The following is a 22,035-nucleotide window of genomic DNA, read 5'->3' on the forward strand; positions in this document are numbered from 1 at the left end:
ACACAGAAAAAAATATATTATTTAAATATTACATCAGCTACTGTGCCCACTTTCACAGAACCTGGACTACCAGTTAGTAAAAATAATGATGAATCACACACATCTATGTGTCTCTTCTTTAGCAGATGCTTGTAGAATGAATTGCTGAGCTTATGACATATGGAGGATACCGACAGTTTGAGTGTTTGATTTTATTCTCTTTCAGGTATTATCTAAGGAAGAAATTATGGCTTTTGGCACAAAGTCTACAAAATCATTCACTTTAACAGCAGAAAATTCCTGGGCTCCTTTGATATCTGTACTTGTATTCTATGTAGATGAGCTTGGAGTGGTTGTAAATGATGCTCTCACTGTCCCCATCCAGCCTGCCTTGGATGACAAGGTAATTGTATTGAACTTGAGTGTGAGACCATGTTTCTGTCTGGTTTTCATAAACGGTATTTTGGATCATAGTATTGTAAACGTAAAAACTTTTTCATTTCCTTGAGGATCTAATCTGAGGTTTCTGCAAGTCTTTGGAAAGATTTTGATAATACCAATGCAATTAGGGTCCAGTTTTTTCATATTTGAAAGTCCCTTCTACTGGTGCTGTGTTTTCCACCTAAACAGATGCACAGCATCTCCTTGTATTTTTAGTGGTTTGGTCAATTTCTGAGCCAAAGATTACTATGGCCAACATAGTGACGAGGTATCATAAGTGCTCTAAGAGTAGAATTGTAAAAGTTTATCAAGACCATGATAAACTGCTTGTTCTAGCCAGGCAGTGGTCACGTTGTGACCAGTGTTTGTGTTTCATGTGACTATCCATACTTTATCTCAAAACACTTATTGCATCAATGAATTGATTTTTCCAGCTTACTTAGCAGGATGAGATTTGGTCCTTTGTGCAAATAAAAGCCTCAGTATCACTTTTTATAGGTGAGACCATCCAAAGGCTGGATGGGTTCAAATTCTTTCTCTCTTCTGGAGACTTTAACACTTCTAACCACACATCAGTAGGAAGCCTGTTTGTCCTACTGCGTGAAAAATGTCTCCATTTGCCTCATGATTTTTCCAAGTTACCAAAAGTCCTGGAAAAAGACTCTCAGAGGTCCCCAGTGCCCCAAAGGTTAGGAAAAGCAAATCCAGGGCCTTAATTATAGCCAAAACAAATCTAAAAAAATTGATTCCTGGGAATTGTTAACAGCTGTAAATATCACTGTAGAATTTAAATCAGTGCTGTGTTTCACTTTTTTCTAGATTAAAATCTCTTGGAGCAAAGATAAGGCCAAGCCATCTGAGAAAGTCTCCCTTAAAATCAGTACAACAGAGCCAGGATCAGTAATTGGACTCTCAGTTGTTGATAAAAGTGCAAAGCTTCTGGGAGAAAGTAGTGACATAACAGAAGAATCTGTAAGTATGTTGTCATTATTGTGTGTATGAAAGATGTATGTTTGTGGAAATGTTACAGATTATATGCTGAACAAATAATGTTCTTTGAGCATGATTTTTAGCCTGTAATTATGCAATTTTTTTTTACTTTTGCAAGTCACACAAGTGGAAGAGACTGTAAGGCTTAAAAGGTAATAGGCACAGCATTTCCAATTCCAATCAATACTTCATTGTTCTTCATTTGATAAATTGTTTAGACAGTTGTTGGCAGTTTCTTCTTTCAGAAAAGACAAAGTCACAAAAAAATAACAAATGATTTGTGCTTTGTGCTACTTAAGGTTAATAATATAAAATAAAGATTTTTTCTTTTTCCTTAGGAGCACAGAATAAATTATTCATATGTTTAAATCACCTTTACTTGCAGAAACTTTACTGCCTCTATAGCTTGAAAGAGCTTACAATATATATAATTCCTAAAGTAGTCAAAGGACTTAGCCTAAGTACCATAAAATATCAGTGGGCTATAGGCTCTGTTCCAGGCTTGTACACAGTCTTGGCCACTCTTCCATTAATCATAAAACCACTACAATGTAACCCCCTTCATCCTGTCACAGACATGAGAGGTAAGCAACCTACAGCTTGTGGTACAGCTGTATGAATTAGCAACAGTGAAAGCTCTTACAACTGTGAGTTGGCATTCAGTCTTTGGATCTTTTTTTTTTTTTTTTCCCTTTAGGTCCTCCATGAGCTCAATTTATACAGCACAGTGCAGTATTTCCCCCTGGTCAGAGGTTCTTTTGGTGTATTTCAGGTACTTTTTGAATTTTTTCATAATTTTAGGCTGTTGTGTTTTTACTGCTTAGTGCACTTGCTAGAAAAAAATGAACTTTCTAACTTTCGCAAATATAGACAATGTAATGTTTTCATGGCTTATTTAGAATTGTGAATTTTGTTAATATGTAATATTCTGAATGCCAAGGAATATATTTATACTTCCATAAATACAGGTTGATTTATGCCTGATATAGTCTTCACTTTGAAAACTTTTCAGTCATTATGGCAATTTTCAGATTCGTGTCATCTCAGTTCTTTTAGGTTTCTGTATATTGTTTGCTTTAGTTTCATGCTTGCTTTATGACTTTATTTACCTAAAAAGAAAGAAGAGAAAAAGAAAATAGATAAGCACTGTTGATGTCCTGAGTGTCCTCTATTGAGATATACTGTATAAATTTTATCCAGAAATGCAGCCTTTGGGTATCAACTGATGCAGTTCTTGAGGAGGATAAGGAACATTTTCTTTGTAAGTAATACAACAAATGTAGCCAAATCTAATTTACTGAGTGGGGAAGGAGGTCCATGGGATAGGGCCCCTATTATGTCTTCTTACTATGCTGCATACAGGTTGCATCCAGCCTGGCAAATCATTAACATTTCAGAGGTTCAAGACATACAGAATTCATAAAAGCATTTCAGAAATTCTCCTTTTTCACTTCAGTGACATTACCCCTTAAAAACCTAAGGATGAGTAGAGTTTTCATTTGCAGCTCCAGTTGATACATATTGCAGTGGTTTGTCATGTGTAGCCAAATTAAACCAGTTTCATCAGCAGTCCTCAGAGGCCATGTAGAAATTTGCGTGAAACTTTTTTTATTATTAAAATCAAAAAGTTCCCAGTGTCCCAGAGTAGTCTTATCATATGTAACAAAGCTGTAGAATAGACTCCAAACAATATGTTAATTTGACTTTTCTTAACTGTATTTATTTGAGTTTTCTAAATACAGATACTTGGAGGTAGGACAGTATTTTTTATTTTGTAGATGATGGAATGATACCTATAGAGGATGGTTTCGGTGATGATATGTCGATATCTAAAAATGGACCTCCTGATTTCAGCAATCTCTATGTGAGGACACATTTTCCAGAGACTTGGCTTTGGATTGACACTAAAATGAGGTATAAATTAGAAACAAAAGGAAACCAATTTTCACTTGCCATTTTTTTTTTTTTGTGGGTTTCAGTAGCATTCTACACTGGTGCTGAAGAGCACTGCTTAAAAATGTAGATTTATATTCTGCTACCACCTAGAGGCCACAAGTGAGATCAGAGATGGAAAAAATGAGGAGTTGTACAACTGCACAAGAGAGGATTATGCCTGACTGAAGGCCTAGGGGTTTCAATAGAAGCTAGATAAATGTAGCTAGAACTTTTATCTACTATTGTCTACTATTAATAGATTAATATCTAGTATTATCTACGTTTTCCTTTCGTCTCTAGTACTTAGAGACAAAAGAAATAAACTCTTATATTTACAAACTGGGAGATAATGGATAGGGAGACCTAGCCTTTTTCTCAACAGTACATAAAAAGATGGTGATTAGCCCAGAAATCTATTGCTATCTGCACCTAATTCAGTGAATAGATCAAACTGTCAAATGATGGTGAAATCTGACCTGTGTCATGAAGCACAAATCTTGTATTCTTTTACAGTTGAGAAGTTCATGAAGCAACCATCATCTGGGATAGTTTTAAGGGACCTGTAAAAGTGGATTACATGTAATGTGATCCAGTGTAATTACCTTCAATTCACGTAATTTAAATTTTTAAAATAATTTTGATCCCATCACATTATTTCTAAATGGTTAGAAAAGGAAAAAAAAAAAAGGAAAATGAGTAGCTTTTCTTTCCAGGAATTTGAGCTTTAGTTTTCATGCATTTTAAACATATGTGTCCACTTACCGATGTCCATAAATGGATGGTTTTGAAAGTCTGCTCTCCCCTTGTGCCATCAGGTCTGACACAGAAACCACAGTGGATGCCATAGTACCTGATACCATCACATCCTGGGTAGCCAGTGCTTTTGTGATCTCTGAAAACGGCGGGCTTGGAGTGACGACTGCTCCGGTGGAGGTACCATCTCACTAGAGAGCTCTCCTTTAAGGCTGGTAACACTGCAGGTTGTTGCTGGACTCGGATCTATTTCTAACAACAGCATCTCCTTGTGCTAATGAAGTGATTGAGAGGCCATGTGTGTTCAAACTGTAAAGAAAACAACATCACTGAAGTATCACATACTGTATCTATCTTCCCTTCCTGCTCATGTGACTAAGACTCCACACAGATATTTGGATGCCCATTTCTGTTGGAGCAGGTTTTTTTTTTGTTAGAGTACTTCCAGGATGTGCCCATTTCAGAATCTTTGTGTGTAGATGTGGGGAATGACTATTTGGGAACAGTGTTCCATGTTTTCTTGGCTGTGCCCAGAGAGCAGTCCATGAGCTGGTAATGCATGCAGTGAGGTTTGCACAGGCTGGCAGGAGGAGGTGGCTGGGATGTGAGAGGCATTTGTCTGCTGCTCTGCTAACACTTTTGGCTAATGCTTACCCCAGGAGGGAGAACAGAGACTTGATTTAAGACTAAATTTATCTGTCAAAAGCAGTCCTGGAGTAAACACAGGTACAACCTACTCTAGGTAAACTTGTAGGGGGCTTGGACTAGATGTCATACAGAGGTCCCCCCAACCATTCTGTGATCTGTGTTAGGTGCTAAGTTTTGGATGACTTAGTTTGAGGAGCAGAGTGGACACTGAGAGCTAGCCTTGGGGTGAGAGTCTTCTTGCCCCCAAATTCCTGTGTCCCAAGGCTCTTTTCTTGCTTCCAAGTGTTCGAGGAGTTCACTGATTTAAGCTAAATTCAGCAGTCCTCAAGTTAGATCTCTAACCTGAGATACCCAGTGTACAAGTGTAATTGTCTTAGGATCACTCTGTATTCAAGGAAACCACTACTGAGAGAGTTCTTTAGGTGTTTAAAATAGGAATTAATTATTGAAGTGTCATTTAGCTAGTGTTCTAAATATACAGAATAATCCATCCATTCATTGCATAAAGATCCTAGAGAAACTATGTTCCTATCAGAGACAGCTCCACTTCCATACCTAAGTTTAGAAAGGTTGAGACTGTAGTAGTGGGCTGTAGATTTACATCTTGGTTCCTGGACTAGTGTAAGCATAGCTTGAAGACAGCCAACTTACCCATTTAAGTTCTCATGCCCTCAAATTCTTGGGGAGGGGCAACTGTTGAGATCCAAACTGAGATCTAGGTCCAGATTTCACAGCTGGCAGCTATACCAGACACAGAGCATGTGCTTTGAACATCCTGATCTGAACTGCACTACAGAATTTGGAGCCCAATCTGCATTTTGTGGCTAAGGCTCCTTTGAGACTGGAATCTTGATTCTTGTTTCTTTCACTTGGCTCGGCAGAGATGGGACAGAAGGAGGAATAGTTTTCTGATTAAAACTGTATGGAAATACACACTTGGCCTCTCATCCTCAAATGTGAGAAGGCTCCAAGTAGAACAGATGTTGAGATAATAATTTAGCTATAATCACCCCCATGTATTGTTCAGTACTTCACTGTTGTTGGGACATTTAGGTTGTGCTTAGAGTTCCATATGGCTGAAACATGTTAATCAGTACCATACAGAGAGGCAAGTAAAAGAAAGACATGAAAAATGTTATGGGGGAAATAAATGACATCTGCGTGCTTTATGTCATGTACTGCTTTACATCATGGTTTTATTTGGACTTCTCCTACACAGAGTGTCAGTAATTTCACTCAGTTGTATTTTGTTGGCATATTCATGAGTGTAAAACTTCAGTTTTAAAGAAAAGTAAAAACACAAAGAAAATAGGTATAAAGGGAAAACCTTTACTATGAACTAATCAAAAAAGTCTCTGTCAGAACTTTCATGTTTAATATCTAAAGAAGTTTATGACACTGAGAGCTTTAGCAAGCAACTGTTTTTTTTTATTTTTAGAGAAAACATTTAAGTATTTGTTAGCTAGATAAAAAAGCTGAAGGATTTTTGTTTCTGAAACTCGAAACACTTGGAAGATGTTTTTAAATGCAAACTGAATTAAAATAATTTTTAGTTGACATGTTGATAATAAAGGACATCGTGTCTCAGCCATTGTTATTGTACAGATGTTCATAAACAGTGAAATTTTGATTGCATTCAGCTTGATGAGACCTTACCATTGACTTCTTGGAGCCAAGATTTCTTCCAAAACCCTCTGTTCACAGATAAAAGAAACTGCTTGCTGGTATATTTCTGCAGGCCGTTATATTAATTAATATAGTATGTATTTTTAGAAGTATTACTAAAGAACTTATGCTAAGATTAATCTTACTAAATTAAAAAAAAAATCATTGTAAGTTACAAAATTTGGGTGAGTCAGTTACTTAAGTTACTTGTGTATTGACATGGGGATAGGTCAACTGACATTAATCCATTACTTGTGTACTCAAAGCAATTCAGTTACCTTAATGAGAGCTCAGGACAGATCACAGCTTCCAGACTTGCCAGATGACAGACTCATAGTCCTAATTCAGCTGCCTCTGTTGGGGCTGCCCTGTCAAAGCTGTCAGCAGCTCTCATCTGAACGGTGTCTCTAATGGTGCTAATGACCAGAAGCATTTTTGCCTTCTGTTTCAGCCCTGCAGTAATATGTTTTGTCAGCTGTAGAGTCCAACTAAACATTACTCTGTCATTGAATTTAAAAGTGATTGGAAGACACACTGTACAGTAATTTTCTTTCTAGTCTCTAGTTGTAAGGGTTCATGACTGATTTTGTTTTGCAGCTACAAGTTTTTCAGCCTTTTTTTGTTTTCCTGAACCTTCCATACTCCATCATCAGAGGAGAGCAGTTCATTTTGGAAGTGAACATCTTTAATTATTTGAAAGAAGAAGCTGAGGTAACAGAACAATCTCATTATCTTTGAATGTTATTAGATATTACAGGGTTTTCATCACTGGTGGAGACTGTCTTTCTCTGTCCAGTGAGAACTGGCCTATTTTCTTTATTGGGCAAACCTATTTCTCTATACACGAAGCAGGTGGCAGTTTATGAAAGCAGCTTTTCAAAATTAATACTTTGTATTGCAAATATTATTGTATTTACAGGTTACTGTGATCCTGGATATGAATGATGCTTTTGAAGTTATTCTAACATCCAATGAAATAAATGCTACAGCAAATCAACAATCCATATCTGTACCAAGTGAAGATGGGAAAACTGTTCAATTCCCAATCAAACCAAAACAGCTGGGAGAAATTCCCATCAAAGTGACAGCAATATCATCTGCTGCTTCTGATGCTGTTATCCAGAAAGTTTTAGTGAAGGTAAACAGTCTGAAGCTTGGCTTGTTCATGAAGTAAATTGTTCCTGAAAATGGGCAACAGTGCAGCAAAAAGGCAAACCAATGTACCTGTCTGCCTCTTGGTCTGCATGGTTGGTTTGGGGTCAGGTGGCTTTAAGTAGAAAACACTACTTATAAAATAGTTTTTTAAAAGTCCTTTAAAATTATTTAGATCCCCTTCCAGGAATGAACACATAGATGTGTTCTACTACAGATAGTTTGTCTAATGCTTCTTGAAAGCTGTTTGTGTATCACTGAGCCCCTGGTGCTGCAGCTAATTTAACAACCTGTGGAGAGTGGACCTGCTAACTGTTTCAGATAAATGCAGTTGATTTTGCCACACATCTGGCTTTCATTCAAAGCCTATTTTAGAGTAACATTTCTTTATTTTGCTACAGGTGGAATTTTAGCCTTCAGACTTTCTGGTAAAACTTGCCTAGCTTTGGATGTCGAAGTCTGATTCATGTTTAGGCTCCATTTCAGTGGAAGATGGTAGATATTGGAATATCTCATCCTACAATAAAAGCTTAAGATCACAGAATCAAAGATTGGTTGATATTGGAAGGGAGTAGCATGACCTTTCTGCTCAGGGCAGGATCAACTACAGAAGGATACTCAGAATCCCTGTCTATATCTTTATAGGCTGAAGGATTGGAACAGACATATTCTCAGACAGTCCTTTTGGATTTGACTGGGAATAAACGACAAGCAGTGTCAAAATCTTTGGAATTCACTTTTCCTTCTGATGTTGTAAGTGGCAGTGAGAGAGTGCAGGTCACTGCTGTTGGTAAGAATTACTCTGTTTCTATAATTAGGGAATTAATAATGGCATTAATTTTTATTTAACTGCAATATAAGTAGGTTGAATCATTAAGCCACAGTAATTTACTATCGGGCATTAGACTAAATATAGGGAGACCTTATGGATGGAGTGTTTTATTTATTTAATTTTTTTAATTTATGACAATATGATATTTGTAAGGTGTTTTCAGAGTTAGGGAGTTGGATTTTGGTCAGGAAAGTCCTGCAAAGTTTTCTTGTATCCTGTTAATTATGCTGTCTTCAGAATGTTACCTATAACCTGACTAATTGTTGTTTACTGTGTCACCAAGGCTAGGTGAGAGAAGAAATGAATGAAGTTTCAAATACATACCACTATTGAAACACTTTCCTGGGCTAAATAGCTTTTGGTTATGTGGGGTTTTGTTTCTTTGCTTTTGAGTTTTTTGTTGTTTTTTTTTTAATGACAACTGTTTGAAATTACTCTGTAGTTGGAAAGGTCTGTAGAGAGCTGCATCAGTGGGTATAAAGTTGATCAGTAGATGAAGTATTTTTTCTGACTGCTTAGTGATGTTTATTACTATTCCTAATACATCATATATATATATATATATAGTTATAATATGTAATATTTTATCCCAGTTTAGATTTTACCACCCCTAATGTGTGAGGTATGCATTTATTTACAATAAGCTTTGGTTTATTTTGGTTGAATTTTATCTTCCAGGTGATTTACTTGGGCCTTCTATCAACGGTTTGTCATCATTGATTAAGATGCCTTATGGCTGTGGTGAACAGAATATGATCAATTTTGCTCCGAATGTTTATGTTTTGCAATACTTGATTAAAACCAGGCAGCTGAGAGAGGATATTAGATCAAAAGCGGTATCGTTTATGAGAAAAGGTCTGTATGCATAAAAGAAAGATGTTAGATTTTTAAGACATCTTCCTAGTAAAAAGATTTCTGTGACTCTGCATCTGGTGTTTGAAATATTGCTCAGTTTGTGTCACGACAACTGGAAGATAAACCCTTTTTTTTTTTCCTTTTCTTTCCTCTTTATTCTGGTTGATGGAGTTAGACAGCAAATTATTTTGTGTACAAGGGAAAATTCTCCCAGAAAAAAATACTGGTTTTGTATAATTACTTTTTTTCAGATGAGAAGTGTGTTCTAAAAAGTAATTCACATGGATTTCCTAGATGGTTATTACTTCTTGTTTGATAAAACCACATGTGAGGGAATATTTCTAATCTCAGCCTGGGGCACAGCAGTTTAAATTGAGTCAGTGAGCAGAGTGAACCATATTCATCCCACGTCTTCAGTGACTCCATCGTGGGCTGATGTGTCCTTGTAGAACTCAAGGAGTGGCATTTGATCTCATGGCTGGCTTTTTTGCCCACACAAATTTTAGACTTCATTAGAGGTGAACTCTGTGCTAGAAATCAAAAGCTGGAAAGCTGTAGTTGGAAATTGTTGTATGTTTGAACTGGGAGATACTCTAGAACATCACAACATTTGGAGACCACAGTTGATCTCTGGTTTTTGGATCAGACAGTGTCTAACTGTGGTGTCCCACAGCCACCACGTGTCAGTCTCCATGCTGGGCAGTGACACCGGTCCCATGTGAGCTGCACCCCTACTAAGGTATTGCAATGACATTTTCAATTTTTGTTTACCCCCTCAAAGCCTTTTTTGTTTGATTTTTTTCAAGTTGACATTTCCCTTGGAAAAGGCACAGCTCAAAATAAATTTTCCTTTCATCAGGATTCTAATTTTCTGTCAAAGCAGTTAAATGTTTTGTTTTTTTTAAAAAACCCTTCCTACTACATGGTTTAGTTGAAAAGTACAGTGGGGAGGAAGAGATGTGTTATGTAAACAGCTACTCTGAAGTTTGTGAGTGATCTATCACTCTTTTAAGACTGAGCTTTGGTACCATAGTTTTCTGAAGTTTTCCAATAGTGGATTAATTTAAGTTATTTAAAAGCAAATGAAAATTACTGATTTAAATGTCACTTACATACAGATTGTATTGTGTTTTGACTTCTTTCTGAGGCTTTGAATTGAGGTACATGTTTTTAACACTGTAGGTGCCAAAACAGTAAGTATGCTGAAATATTTATAACCTTAACATAGAAAACAATCACAATCTAAAAAAAAATTTTTTTGCTTTATTTTAATAATTGTTTTCTGTTGTTGCACTGATTATTTTTTCAAGTGTAATCTTCAACTTGAAATTTAACTTAAGCTAATATGTAATTTTTATAGGCTTAGTTTTTGGAAAGATTGTTATGAAGTTTAATTTAAAACAGACTATTTCATATGTCATAATTCACCAAGTATTTAAAAAAGTAACCTCAGAATCTGAAGTAAATATAATTAGTTTATGGCTAAATGCTTGTGAGACGAAGGGATCATATAGCTAGCAGGAACTGCTACATGATCTTTCTTTTAGCAGTTTTATTTACTTAGAACAAAGGGAAAGCCAAAGAAAAGTTGCCTTGTAAGCACAATTCCTAATTGTGGTAATGACAAATTCCATCTTGTAATCACTTTTTCTGAAATGAAAAAAACCTGATTGGCCTGAAAGCTTTGTTATTAGACCCAAAGAGGTAAAAATTTTGAGCAAATTTCCAAACTGTTTAAAATGTGTGATCCTTTAGTCTTTCACATCTTTCTGAAGTCTTTTCCATCCTCATACATTCCTCTTTCAGCCTTACAAGCTCTTTTCAGCGAGCCTCCTACATCTCTTGGGGTCCAGCCAACCCTCTGAAAATAGCAGTGGACATCTTCATAATAGGATCCTTCTTTTCCTTGTCTTTCCACTTCCATGTGTTGACATTGGAAGCATCATTTCTCACGTGTGATTGAGTGTCCGTTGGACCGAGCGCGGCGGTTCGCAGCCTCCGGCTCTCCCGTTCCAGCGTTCCTGCAGACTTCCCGTGCTAGATACGCTCCTGTTGGGAGGCTTGTGCGTGACTGCAGCAGGGCTGGCACTGGGACAAAAGCAAACAGAATGTAGGAAATAGCTGAGTGATCTCCCTCCCTCTGGTTCTGCTCATCTTCCTGATCCCTCCCAAGCTTACATTCTGAGATGAATTTGTGCCCGTGTAAGGGCTGCTCAGCAGTCTTTGTTAAGCAGGCTGAAAGTTGTAGTCTAGTGCTTTTACACTACCAGCAGGATGATGATTATAATACTTATTGCTGTATATTGCCAGTTCTGCAGAGAAACAGAAGACCTTATTTTCAGGCCTTGCAGTCAGATAGTTTTGAAAAGGAAGCAGTTTTATTTCTATATATATACATGTATTTGTGCTCCTCATAGAACATTATTTGGAGGCTGAAACTTTGGCAGTGACTTTTGCTTTTCTTGGGGAGAAATGCCACTCATTCCTCCTTTTTTTCTCCTTCCATTTGAGAATACTTTACTTACCTGTCATCTCAGTTAATGATACTATGTCTGAAAGATTCATCAGTTTTAGTGATGTAATTAGCTACTGTCATATAACACTTAACCTATAACACGTAACACATAACACACCCCCTATATTAAAGCAAAGATTTCGATTGTAAATTCTTCTAAAGAAGACCCAAAAGCTAAATTTGTTGCTAGTGGGGTTACATGGGAAGGTACCCAGATATACTGTAGCAGATTCACAGCTTTATTTCTCATTCTCTTTTATTACGGACAAACCATGACTAGGAATTCATCTTACACTGGTGCTTAGATTGAGGGACCAGGCCATTTGTTCCTCAGTAATTAGGGGTATGGTTCACTCACTGTATCTACAGTCAGGATGGTATGGAAGTGGGGGATGAATCCTTTATTAGTGAAAGCAAGGAACATTTTTCAGGACTCTAGTTAGAGTTGTAGTTCAATGGACCTCACAGGACATATTTGTGTAAATTCATTCATTTGTGTAGGACTTGCCAATGGCTGCCTTAGAGTTTTCTTTCTGCCTCATTCTGTATTGTGTCTGTATCTACCAGGTCTTTGATTAATGAGTATACTTTCTTAATTATAATAGCTAAAATAGCCAAACCAAGGGAAAAGGGAAAAGTGGAGGAAAAGAAAAGATGTTATGAAATGCTATAAATAGGTGCTGTTACTATTCTACATTCACAAATGGCAGGCAGAATGTAAGGGAAGAAAGTCTTTAGATAGCAGAAACTACAGGGAGTAGCATAGCACAGGAAGCTCTTAATTTATAACATGAGCAAACACTGGTTCTCTACAGAAGATGTCTATGAGTGAGAATGCTGCTGGTGGTTGTGAGCAGCCAGTGAGCCTTTGAGGCCCTTTCATTATGGGATAAATAATATTATTATATTATTTATCCTGCAGTCAGGAGATAGCTGCACTTGTCCAGGATATTGAAAAAATCTTAGGATAACATTTTAAAGGATTCTTCTCAGGATTTTGGATCTTCAGGTCTTTTGAAATTTTTCATTCAGTTCAGAACCATTTCTTCCAGCTTGCTTTTTCTGATAGCAAGCCTACCGATTTGGCAAAAGTCACCTGAAGAGGAGGTCTGGTTTTCCAGCAGCATTTGTAGCCTTGCCCTTCCAGTTGGAAAACAATTTTTGCTTGTTCTTCCTTCTGCTGTAAAGGTAGAGCACTTCTGTAGGTACACAAGCTCCCCAAAATGATGGAGCAATGAACTCTAGAGCATCTCTGCTCTGCTCTCACTGCTCTGCTCAGGAAACCCTGGGTGTGTGGGGGCACTCTCTGCACTGTTTGGGTGGCTGATGAACAGCCGCAGGAGTTTCTGGTTCTCCTTTTGTAGATGGATCCTTTGCTACCCACTTCCTCATCATTTTCCACATGGTTTTGTGTGTTCCTCCATATTTGGCAGGTTTTTTAAGAAATTCAAGCTTGAGTTGTGCTCTTCTCAGCCTTAGAAAGTGCCTTGTATCATATCAGCATTTTCAGTTCTGGTTTGTGCTGGGACCCGCATGAGAGGAGAGTGTTCAATACCTGTCTCTACTTTTCCACTTCAGGCTACCAAAGAGAGCTGCTTTTCCAGAGGGATGATGGCTCTTTTAGTGCCTTTGGAAATGAAGATCCCTCTGGGAGCACATGGTGAGTAGTTCTGCCAGAATCATTGTGGAATTTTAGTATTTTAGATATTTTCCCTGCATCTGAAAATTTTTTGTGAAGCTGGTAAAAGTTTCCAGCTGTATTAGCCTTCTGCCTGTTTTTCATTAGGTGTTCAGGCCAGCTCTAAGGTCTTTCTTGCTGGATAACATATTGTCAAAGGCATTATTATGGCAAGGCTTTTTAATTTTGAAAAAAATAGAAATAAAAGAATGATGAAGTATTTTAACTGAGGAAATAGTTTAGTCTGAAAGTTTTTTCTGTTACTTTACTCAAAGGAATGAACAATAACAATTAAATTAGGTATTGATAGCACTTGACTGAAACCGTTTAGGGCTACGTGATCATCACTGCTTCAATCAGATTATCAGTTATCTCTGTACTGGAAGCTGAAGACTGACTGAGACATTTTGTCGGGGGTGAACAGAGTTACTGGTGGTAAAAATTTGTTCTACTCGCATCTGTCACACTTCCTTTTATTGAGACTGTAAACACAGCTGAAATAGTCTTTTCAGTGCTGAGTTTCACTCCAGGAAGCATATAGAGTGTAGCTGTGGAAGCCAGATAGATAACGGAGAGAGGTTCCAGCACTTTGTTCTGCTAACCCTTGTTCAGTTTAGATGTACTTACATATTTCAATTCGTGCTTCTGTCCCTGTTACTGTGCCACTGAATGAGGCTTTCTTCTGGAGTCAGTGGGCATCTTTCACTGACATCAGGAGGGTTTGCCTTTGACTCAGTATTGATGGTTTGGAAGATGAAGATTATTTGCCTGTACTGGCAGCTCTGGTACTTAAATAGTGCAGTGACGAGTTATATGAATGCACATTTGGAAAGAAGGGAGTCGGGGGATAATGTGGGATTAATAGTAAACCAGCAAAGGTTGTTTCAAGGATATCATTACAGAGATAGTGGTGGTAATTAACATCACACTTGTAACTGCATTACTTTGTAAACTATAACATCTGTGTAGCAGCAGAAGGCAGGAGAGCAATGTTTGAATAAAGATGCTTGTGCTGACAGATTCAGAGTCTATACTCTATTTATTTTTGAAATATAGCTGTAGAAGGGGTGATCTTCATCAAAAAGGACGTATCTTAATTTCTTTGTGGATTAAGTTCAGTTTACTTGCTTAGATGGGTGAGGCATGCACTTTGCTGTGCTTGGTAGGGTTGTATAGAGCACCTTATACTTTGCAGTATTCTTATATCATCTGAAACAGAGGAAGCTGTAATGCATGGCTAAATTTGACTTACTTGATGAACCTTTTCTCCAAGGTTATCAGCTTTTGTATTGAGATGTTTCCTCCAAGCTCGTCCATTCATAGATATTGATGAAGATGTACTCATGGATACAGCTAAATGGATTGTCCGTCATCAGAAATTAAATGGAGAGTTCCAGGAGCCTGGGAAAGTGTTAAACAGTGATCTTCAAGGAGGCACCAATAACCCAATTACTCTCACAGCTTACATCATGTCATCCCTCCTGGGGTTCCCAGATAAACAGGTATTGGAATTCATAAATATGATTCATAGTTACAAGAATGCTTCATAGATTTTCTTAGTATCTGGCAAATGCTTGGTAGATAATATAAATAGAAGGATATTTGAACACAGACAAAATTTAACCTCATTTTGTTAAACATCCCTTACCTATTCAAAGCAATGCAAAGTTATGTTAAGCCCTTCAATTTTATATTTTCAAAATCTAAAGGCAGTTTCTCTTCGCAAGAATATTGTCATGACTTTAGTCTAAGAACTTGCGAAGAAATTTCTTGGGGGGGAACTAGTCTTAAAGATGTTAAGCGGTTCTAATTGATTTAATTGAAATTACTCGTTTTCATAAAAGCAGTGCCAGATCAAAAGGCTTGCCTTTGAGATTCATCTGTGATTCTGAAAGAGTTTTTCATTATTTACTGTCTGTGGTTTGGGGCTAGTAATTTTTCTGGTTCACTACAAATTTTTGTTTTACATTTTACTATTCCAAGATACGTTTTATTCACTGTACATTCTTCAATATTATCTTAATTTCCAGCATGCTTATGCCATCAAGACTGCTACAAATTTTCTAGAAGATAAATTAGAAGAAGGCATTTCAGATAATTACACATTGGCACTTGTGACATATGCATTGTCCTGGGCAAAAAGTGCAAGAGCGAAGGAAGCACTGAATATGTTGAACCAGAGAGCAGAACGCCAAGGTACTGCACAAAGATTTTATACAGTTGCACAGATAGATTTTTGTCAACTTTAGAAATGTCTATCATATATCTGCAGTGTGCTCAGAATTCAAATCTGCTCAGAGTATGATAAGGAGAACTAGCTAGGAAGTTCCAAGACAGCCTTCATGACAAGTGTCCACAAATGAGTGACAATTCACAAGGCTTGGGCTTTCGTTCCCAGTTACAGTGTTCCTGATAGGAGTACTGTGATGCTGTTGAAGGACATGACTTGTCAGTTTTCCTATTTTATTATGCACACTCGTATGATCAGCCTGGTTAGAGAGAGATAAATGGATGAAGTTAACTATTCCAGTGTACTTTGGAGAGATCAGGAGGGTATTGGGGAACAATGAGTGTGGGAAAGAAGACGTGAAGTATTGGACTTTCTGTAAGACAATACAGAGGCCTGTTGCACTTTCTTTGGGGACCTATAATCTTGGTATATTTAACCTCTTTCAAGTTCAGCTGAATTATTTGTCCTAATTTGTGGGAAGAACAAACCATACGGAGTATAAGAAATGGAAGTTTTTGGCTCAAAATAGTAACTGTCGCCTTGAAAAATCCAAATGAATTTGTGTTGTAGCATAGCAATGGGGCCTTTTGAGCGTCCATCTGTGTTTACTGTGTTAGGCCTTTTGGACAGTCAGTTCTGGGAAGAGAAGAAGTAATTTTTTTGGGAAGGCCTTACTCAAGAATGAGTCTATTGAGCAGCTGTGCTGCCTGAGGTGCCTTCTCTGGTCCTGAGAGAAAGGAGCACTGGGACAACAAGGTGACTTTTTCAGAAGGGCTCCTTTATGTGAGCACTTTGGGCTGAGAAGGGAAGGATCAATGTAAAGTTCACTGGAATCAGTTGAGTGACTGATTTGGACTCCAGCTTTATTTGTATCTAGATTCAAACATTGCTGGAGAAGTACTTAAGTCAGTCCTTTATGGAACACGTCCCTAAACACTAGCACAGGATCCTTGCTAGAACCCATGTGTAAGTGTTAATGAAGAGGCTTCCCCTAAGACTTTGCCAGAAATCCAAAGACTTCAGTCTGTGGATCTGAGGTTATTATTGGTTCCTTTTACAGGAGAATTTCGTTTCTGGGTAACACCTGCTTCTGAAATTTCTGACTCATGGCAGCCACGGTCCATTGATATTGAACTTGCAGCATACGCTCTTCTCTCTCACTTTCATCAAGACAGATTTGCTGAGGGAATCCCTATTATGAAATGGTTAAGTCATCAAAGAAATCACCTTGGGGGATTTTCATCTACTCAGGTAATATCTTGTCTTAAGGGGCTTTGCTATACTTTCTAATCAAGCAGTGTATATTTAAAAATAAAAAAGGACCATTTTTACATAATAATTACTGAGCTTTGTTTTGCTGTAACAGCCTTGGTTATGTACAAGCTTGAATTATTGGCATCTTACTCCTGAACAGCCAGTTTTAGTATTTTTGGCAAGTCTAGTAAAAAAGAGAATTAGAGGGAGACCTTCTTTATATAACATACTAATAACAAATTAAGAAGAAATAGTAGTGTCCATGGAAAAGTGTTTAAACATAATTTTGAAATAAGTATGGTGAATATCTATGCTTACTTTCTTTCCAAGGAGAGAAGCCTCTTTTTATTCTTACCATGTGTAGGTCCTCAACTCCTGAAGGGCTATTAACTTAGCCTTTAACTAAAAGGAGTAGGTTTTAGAAAAACAGCCTAACCTGATCCCTCTGTTGGCAGTTGGTCTTAACTTAATAATGTATTTTGTCCTTATTATTGCATAGATTTTTGATGTGCCATGAAATTTGGAAAATCTTCACTATCTCCAGGAGGTTTCCATGTTATTGAAGCCACATCTTGTAAACTGTGCTGGCATCCAAAAAATTAGATAGTACTTTGGATTGCATTGGTTTAAACTAGTTTTTAAATTAACTACAAATGCCGCTCACAGTAAAATGCCACATGTCATCATGCTGCTTGGTACCAAGGTGTACAGGCCATCCTTCATTATTTTCAGATGTTGGTTGGTATTAATCTGAGAGAAATGTGTTCTGAGTAAAATGCAATTTAAGAACCAGCCTGGTTCCCCTGAGGTATTAGTGCTTTCCTAATGTGTTAATTCTTGCTTATTATTTGGAGAGGTTGATTGAAGCACTAAATGAGTTCAGAAAGCTTTCCTCTATTCTCCTGAAATCTATTTTACTTGAAAGTTTGAAAATGTAGCAACATATCATTTACCCTTGACGGTAAAATTAAGAAATTAATTTAATCCTTTTGTTCTTCCATAGTCTAAACTGTTTTGATTTCAAAATTACTCCAATATCTTGTTAGATGCCTTTTTTAATTTTAGAAATGACTCCATAGTTTTTTACTTAACTTCTAAGATTGCTTTAAAAATAATTTTTGGAGCATTTCCTTCCATGAGTTTATTACATAAGAAACTTAATATATTGTTGAACAATAAGGAGGAAAGTATTAAGTTGCATGTGTGATGCTTTATAAGTTAGGGTGTAGTAATTTACCATAATCTCTACACATGATACAGCTTACTGTGAATTTGCAGTTGCTAGTCAGATGATCTTTCTGCATTTTCAGAAACCAGTGGTAAGCAGGTCATCTCAGACAAGAACGTGGCATGGGAAGGAGAGTGGATTTTTTTATCACTTAGAGTGAATAGTCAGCACATGCTAGTCCCTTAAGGTATAGCACAGCCACCATGTTGTGGTGAATGAATTCCTGTTACGTTAGTATTTTGTTACTAGAAGTGGCTTAGTAATAAATAAAGTATCTGTATGCCAAGCCTGAAAGACCAATTTCTTCACTCTTACTGGTTAAAAATAGGTGCAAAATGAACTGCATGAACAGTAAAAGTTCCTGAGAAGATTAGAGACATATATTTGATTACTGTATTTCTTCACAGAAAATAGTGGATGTTAAAATTCTCATTCCTTAAACTGGACCAAACATTCAAATACTGCCTCTTGTGTTCAAAACCTGGAGAGCTATGCCTACAATCACACAAAAAGATGAAAAAAAGAATTTTAGATACATATATGACAGTGTGTTTGTAAGTATATTCTGCAGTGGTTAAATAATTGCACAAAATCTTTGGATTAAATACAGAGGATAAACTGGGCTGAAACCCTTTTAATTGGTGCTGAGTGTCTGATAAAAATTAATTCCAGCCTTTTGTTAAAGTTAGTGTTAATAATTTTTCAGACCTGTAGCTTTTGTGTCAACGATCAAGGCACCCTGAAAAATTCCTGTGCAGTACTGAGTACTTAATACACAGTCACTAAATATATCCAGAGAGTATATTGTTATATATATACTATATATTGTACTTATACTATATACTTATATATATTATACTATATATAATATATTTTCTGTTATCCAGAAAGCAATATTGTTATTTTCCTCTGTGTCTTTCTCCATGGTTGGTGTGCTGTGTAATTCTGACTGTTGTGTCTTTCAGCTCGTCAGGTGTTGCACGTATCTTGCACAGGAGGAAAACTTCCTTAGCTGACTGCCACCTCATTTTCCATTTCCACAGTAGCTAACTTCTTGTCTTGTGTTGCTCTCTTCGTGCCAGGGGAATCCAGAGATACGGTGGTGGCTGCAGGAAGATTCCAGCATGATCAACAAAAATGTGAATGCAGGGACTATGAGCTCCCCAAGGCATGGTCAATGTGCTGCACTGGCTTCTTCTTTTTTGTACTGAAGGGTTTGTTTCTCTCAACAGGACACAGTGGTGGCTCTACAAGCATTGAGTCTGTTTGCAGCTCTCACTGCAGCAAGCAAAACAGAAATGGATGTAACAGTGACGGCCCCTTCTTTGGAAATGCCAGAAACATTCTCAATTGATACTCGAAACCGTTTCCTGCTTCAGACTAAGGAGGTACTGTAAAAAGTGAGGAATACTTTTGTAAAGTCTGCTGAGTGAAAGTACTTTGAAAACACTGGTTTACTCATCTTTCTTTCAGATTCCCCCTGCACAGCAAATGACAATTACAGTGTCAGCGGAGGGAATGGGATTTGCTGTCTTTCAGGTAGGCAATGCAGGCAGTCAGGTAGGTATTCTTGCTAAAGATGTGCTTTCTGTGAGGAAGGTGTATTTTGGAAGCTTTATAAAACATGTTAATAGGAGCAGTCTTCCAAAATGTCTTAAATCAGTAGCAAAGTAGTTGGGGAATGCTGTGAATAAAATATAGCTATATTCCTGTCCTTGTTTCTGCCCAACGGCCTCACCTTTTAAGTACTGCTGGATGACTGACAGTTTTGGGGCACTTCCATGGGCCACAGCTGTGTCAAAGCAGCCCTGTCCTCTTGCAGAAATGCAATGCCTGTTTGCAAGACAAAGGACTACAGTGGTACACTGGCAGGCACAGAGTTCAGAGTAAAACAGGTATGTGGACTAAGCAGAAATGCCTCATTGAGAACCTGTGGTAGACCATAATAGGGCACAGATCAGTAAAGAATAGTATTGTATTGCTAGTTGTAAGAGTTATTTTCCTTGCATTGAAGTAGAAAGCAACAAAAACTAAAAATAAGAGATTATTACAGCTAAGTTCTCCAGCAGTTTTTACAGTGTTCTGAAATAGCATGGAAAACAGAGTCAAGGCCTCCTGCAAACTATGAACAGTAATAGTTTGTAACAGTAACACTTAGCATCAACCAAAAGTGTGGGCATGGCAGAGAGTGGAAGGAGAAATACCATATCAGAAGAAAACAGTGTTGGATCTAACTTGTTATGGCCAGCAGTGGCTCTCACTTCCCTGGTGCCCTCTCCATGACAATTGGTTGTGACCTCACAGGTGAAAGAGCAGACCTTGGAAAAGCTACAAATATTGCAGAAATACTAGTCTCTGAGCATGAGAGACTCATTTTGTTGAGAGTATAGACTTGCTGACTGTGTCACTGATCCAGAGTTCCTGCTGCACTACTAGTCATAGTTGAGAAAACTGATCCAAAGCCACCTTTAAGTTTCTCCAAGTTTTATGGCAGGTCAGATTCCATCTCAAGCTCTGTCCAGTCTGTCCTTCACTTTAGTGTTCTTATGCATCTGGGAAACAAAAAAAGCCTGGTGATGGTTGGAAAATATGTTTTTCATATTCAAAAAGACCTTTTCAAAGAGGTCTTCACAGCTGCCTATCAGCAGTGAACAGTAGCTGGAGATACACCTCATTCATTCACCACCAGTCTGCAAAACACACAATGCCATAAATCACAACCTATGGTTATTAATTCCTGGCAGTGCAAACAAAGTTTACAGCAAAGTTCAAAAGTTTCAGAGGATAATTTAGATTTGGGCTTGCAGGCCAAGATAAGAGTGAACATTTCAGCAGGACTGTGTTCACACATCTGTGGTTTCAGTGTGCCTGGGTGGAATGTAACAAAGTGGGGCTCCAGAACAGTTAAGACTACTTAACCCTAATCATTGTTGAGAAATACTCCCTGATACTAAGTCAGCTAATTTGTCAGGCGAGCTGATCAAAAACTTTTCAGCAAGTAGTTTCATGCTGGAAAACACTGATTTGTTGAAATTAATACCTTTTGTGAAAACACATTGGTTCCAATTACATTATTTCCAGCAAGAAAATTTCACATTCAAACTAGCACGTGTGGTGAAGACTGGGCGGAAGTCTTCCACCGAGAATAGCCAGTTGACTGTGGTGGGAGCACTCCCTGGTGCTGTATAGCACCAGGGTTTAAGTTCCTGGTTTGTTGCATGAATGTGGAAATGTACTCACAAAGAACTGCTGTTCAAGAACCAAGGCTAGAATAACTTGTTCATTTAGGTCACTGTGCTGTTGCCTGTTTTCCTGAAACTTTGAGTCAGAGATGCTTTGACTTGTTTCAGGATGTTGCTCTTAACACCCATGAGTAGTTCCTCTAAAACCTTGTCTTTGCTAAGATCAGTTCTTTCCTTCTGTTTCCTTTGGCAGGTCTGGTATTCTAAAAGAAAGAGTGCTGAGGACGTTGAATGAGGGTTCTCTTTTTCCCATACACAGGCTGGGTCTGGATCAGATTTAATAAATCAGATAGCATATAGCTATAGCGTAGCAATCACATTTTTTCAGCTGGGTTTCATTGTACTGCGCCTGTCAGAGTACAGTGGTAAGAATCACTGTTCTGAGATTTGACTTTCTTGCCAAATGCAGCATGTCAGAACAGTAATTAATTTAAATATCCCACAGCACAAGATTAAATCCATTAATGGAAATCATGCTTTCCCAACAGAATGTATTCCTAGGAAAAAACCCTTTTTTTTTTCCCCCTGTGGTGAAATCTCGTTGTCTGTGTGTGCAAGTTGGCACTGCATTCACTCCTGACCCTTCAGGATCTCATAAAATGCATTTTTTTTGGATATTATGATTGTGAAGGCAGACA

The 22,035-nt window shown here is 37.6% G+C and overlaps 1 protein-coding gene across 5 annotated transcripts in view; it reads left to right on the top strand.

Moving 5' to 3' along the window:
* The window catches only part of CD109 (CD109 molecule), an 84,691-nt gene that overhangs the window by 47,553 nt on the left and 15,103 nt on the right, over nucleotides 1–22,035 (top strand). For all 5 annotated transcript variants that reach the window (XM_086876272.1, XM_086876274.1, XM_086876275.1 and 2 more), the window contains 16 exons: nucleotides 206–382; nucleotides 1,240–1,392; nucleotides 2,108–2,182; nucleotides 2,611–2,671; nucleotides 3,189–3,324; nucleotides 4,161–4,278; nucleotides 7,009–7,122; nucleotides 7,331–7,549; nucleotides 8,209–8,353; nucleotides 9,074–9,250; nucleotides 13,344–13,425; nucleotides 14,717–14,945; nucleotides 15,474–15,639; nucleotides 16,734–16,924; nucleotides 19,388–19,543; nucleotides 19,629–19,694. In XM_086876272.1, coding sequence (XP_086732398.1) covers nucleotides 206–382; nucleotides 1,240–1,392; nucleotides 2,108–2,182; nucleotides 2,611–2,671; nucleotides 3,189–3,324; nucleotides 4,161–4,278; nucleotides 7,009–7,122; nucleotides 7,331–7,549; nucleotides 8,209–8,353; nucleotides 9,074–9,250; nucleotides 13,344–13,425; nucleotides 14,717–14,945; nucleotides 15,474–15,639; nucleotides 16,734–16,924; nucleotides 19,388–19,543; nucleotides 19,629–19,694 — 2,265 coding nt within the window. The remainder of the gene's footprint in view (nucleotides 1–205; nucleotides 383–1,239; nucleotides 1,393–2,107; nucleotides 2,183–2,610; nucleotides 2,672–3,188; nucleotides 3,325–4,160; nucleotides 4,279–7,008; nucleotides 7,123–7,330; nucleotides 7,550–8,208; nucleotides 8,354–9,073; nucleotides 9,251–13,343; nucleotides 13,426–14,716; nucleotides 14,946–15,473; nucleotides 15,640–16,733; nucleotides 16,925–19,387; nucleotides 19,544–19,628; nucleotides 19,695–22,035) is intronic.

The sequence above is a fragment of the Cyanistes caeruleus genome, chromosome 2, assembly GCF_971803275.1.
Source record: "Cyanistes caeruleus chromosome 2, bCyaCae1.hap1.1, whole genome shotgun sequence".
Classification (NCBI taxonomy): Eukaryota; Metazoa; Chordata; class Aves; order Passeriformes; family Paridae; genus Cyanistes; species Cyanistes caeruleus.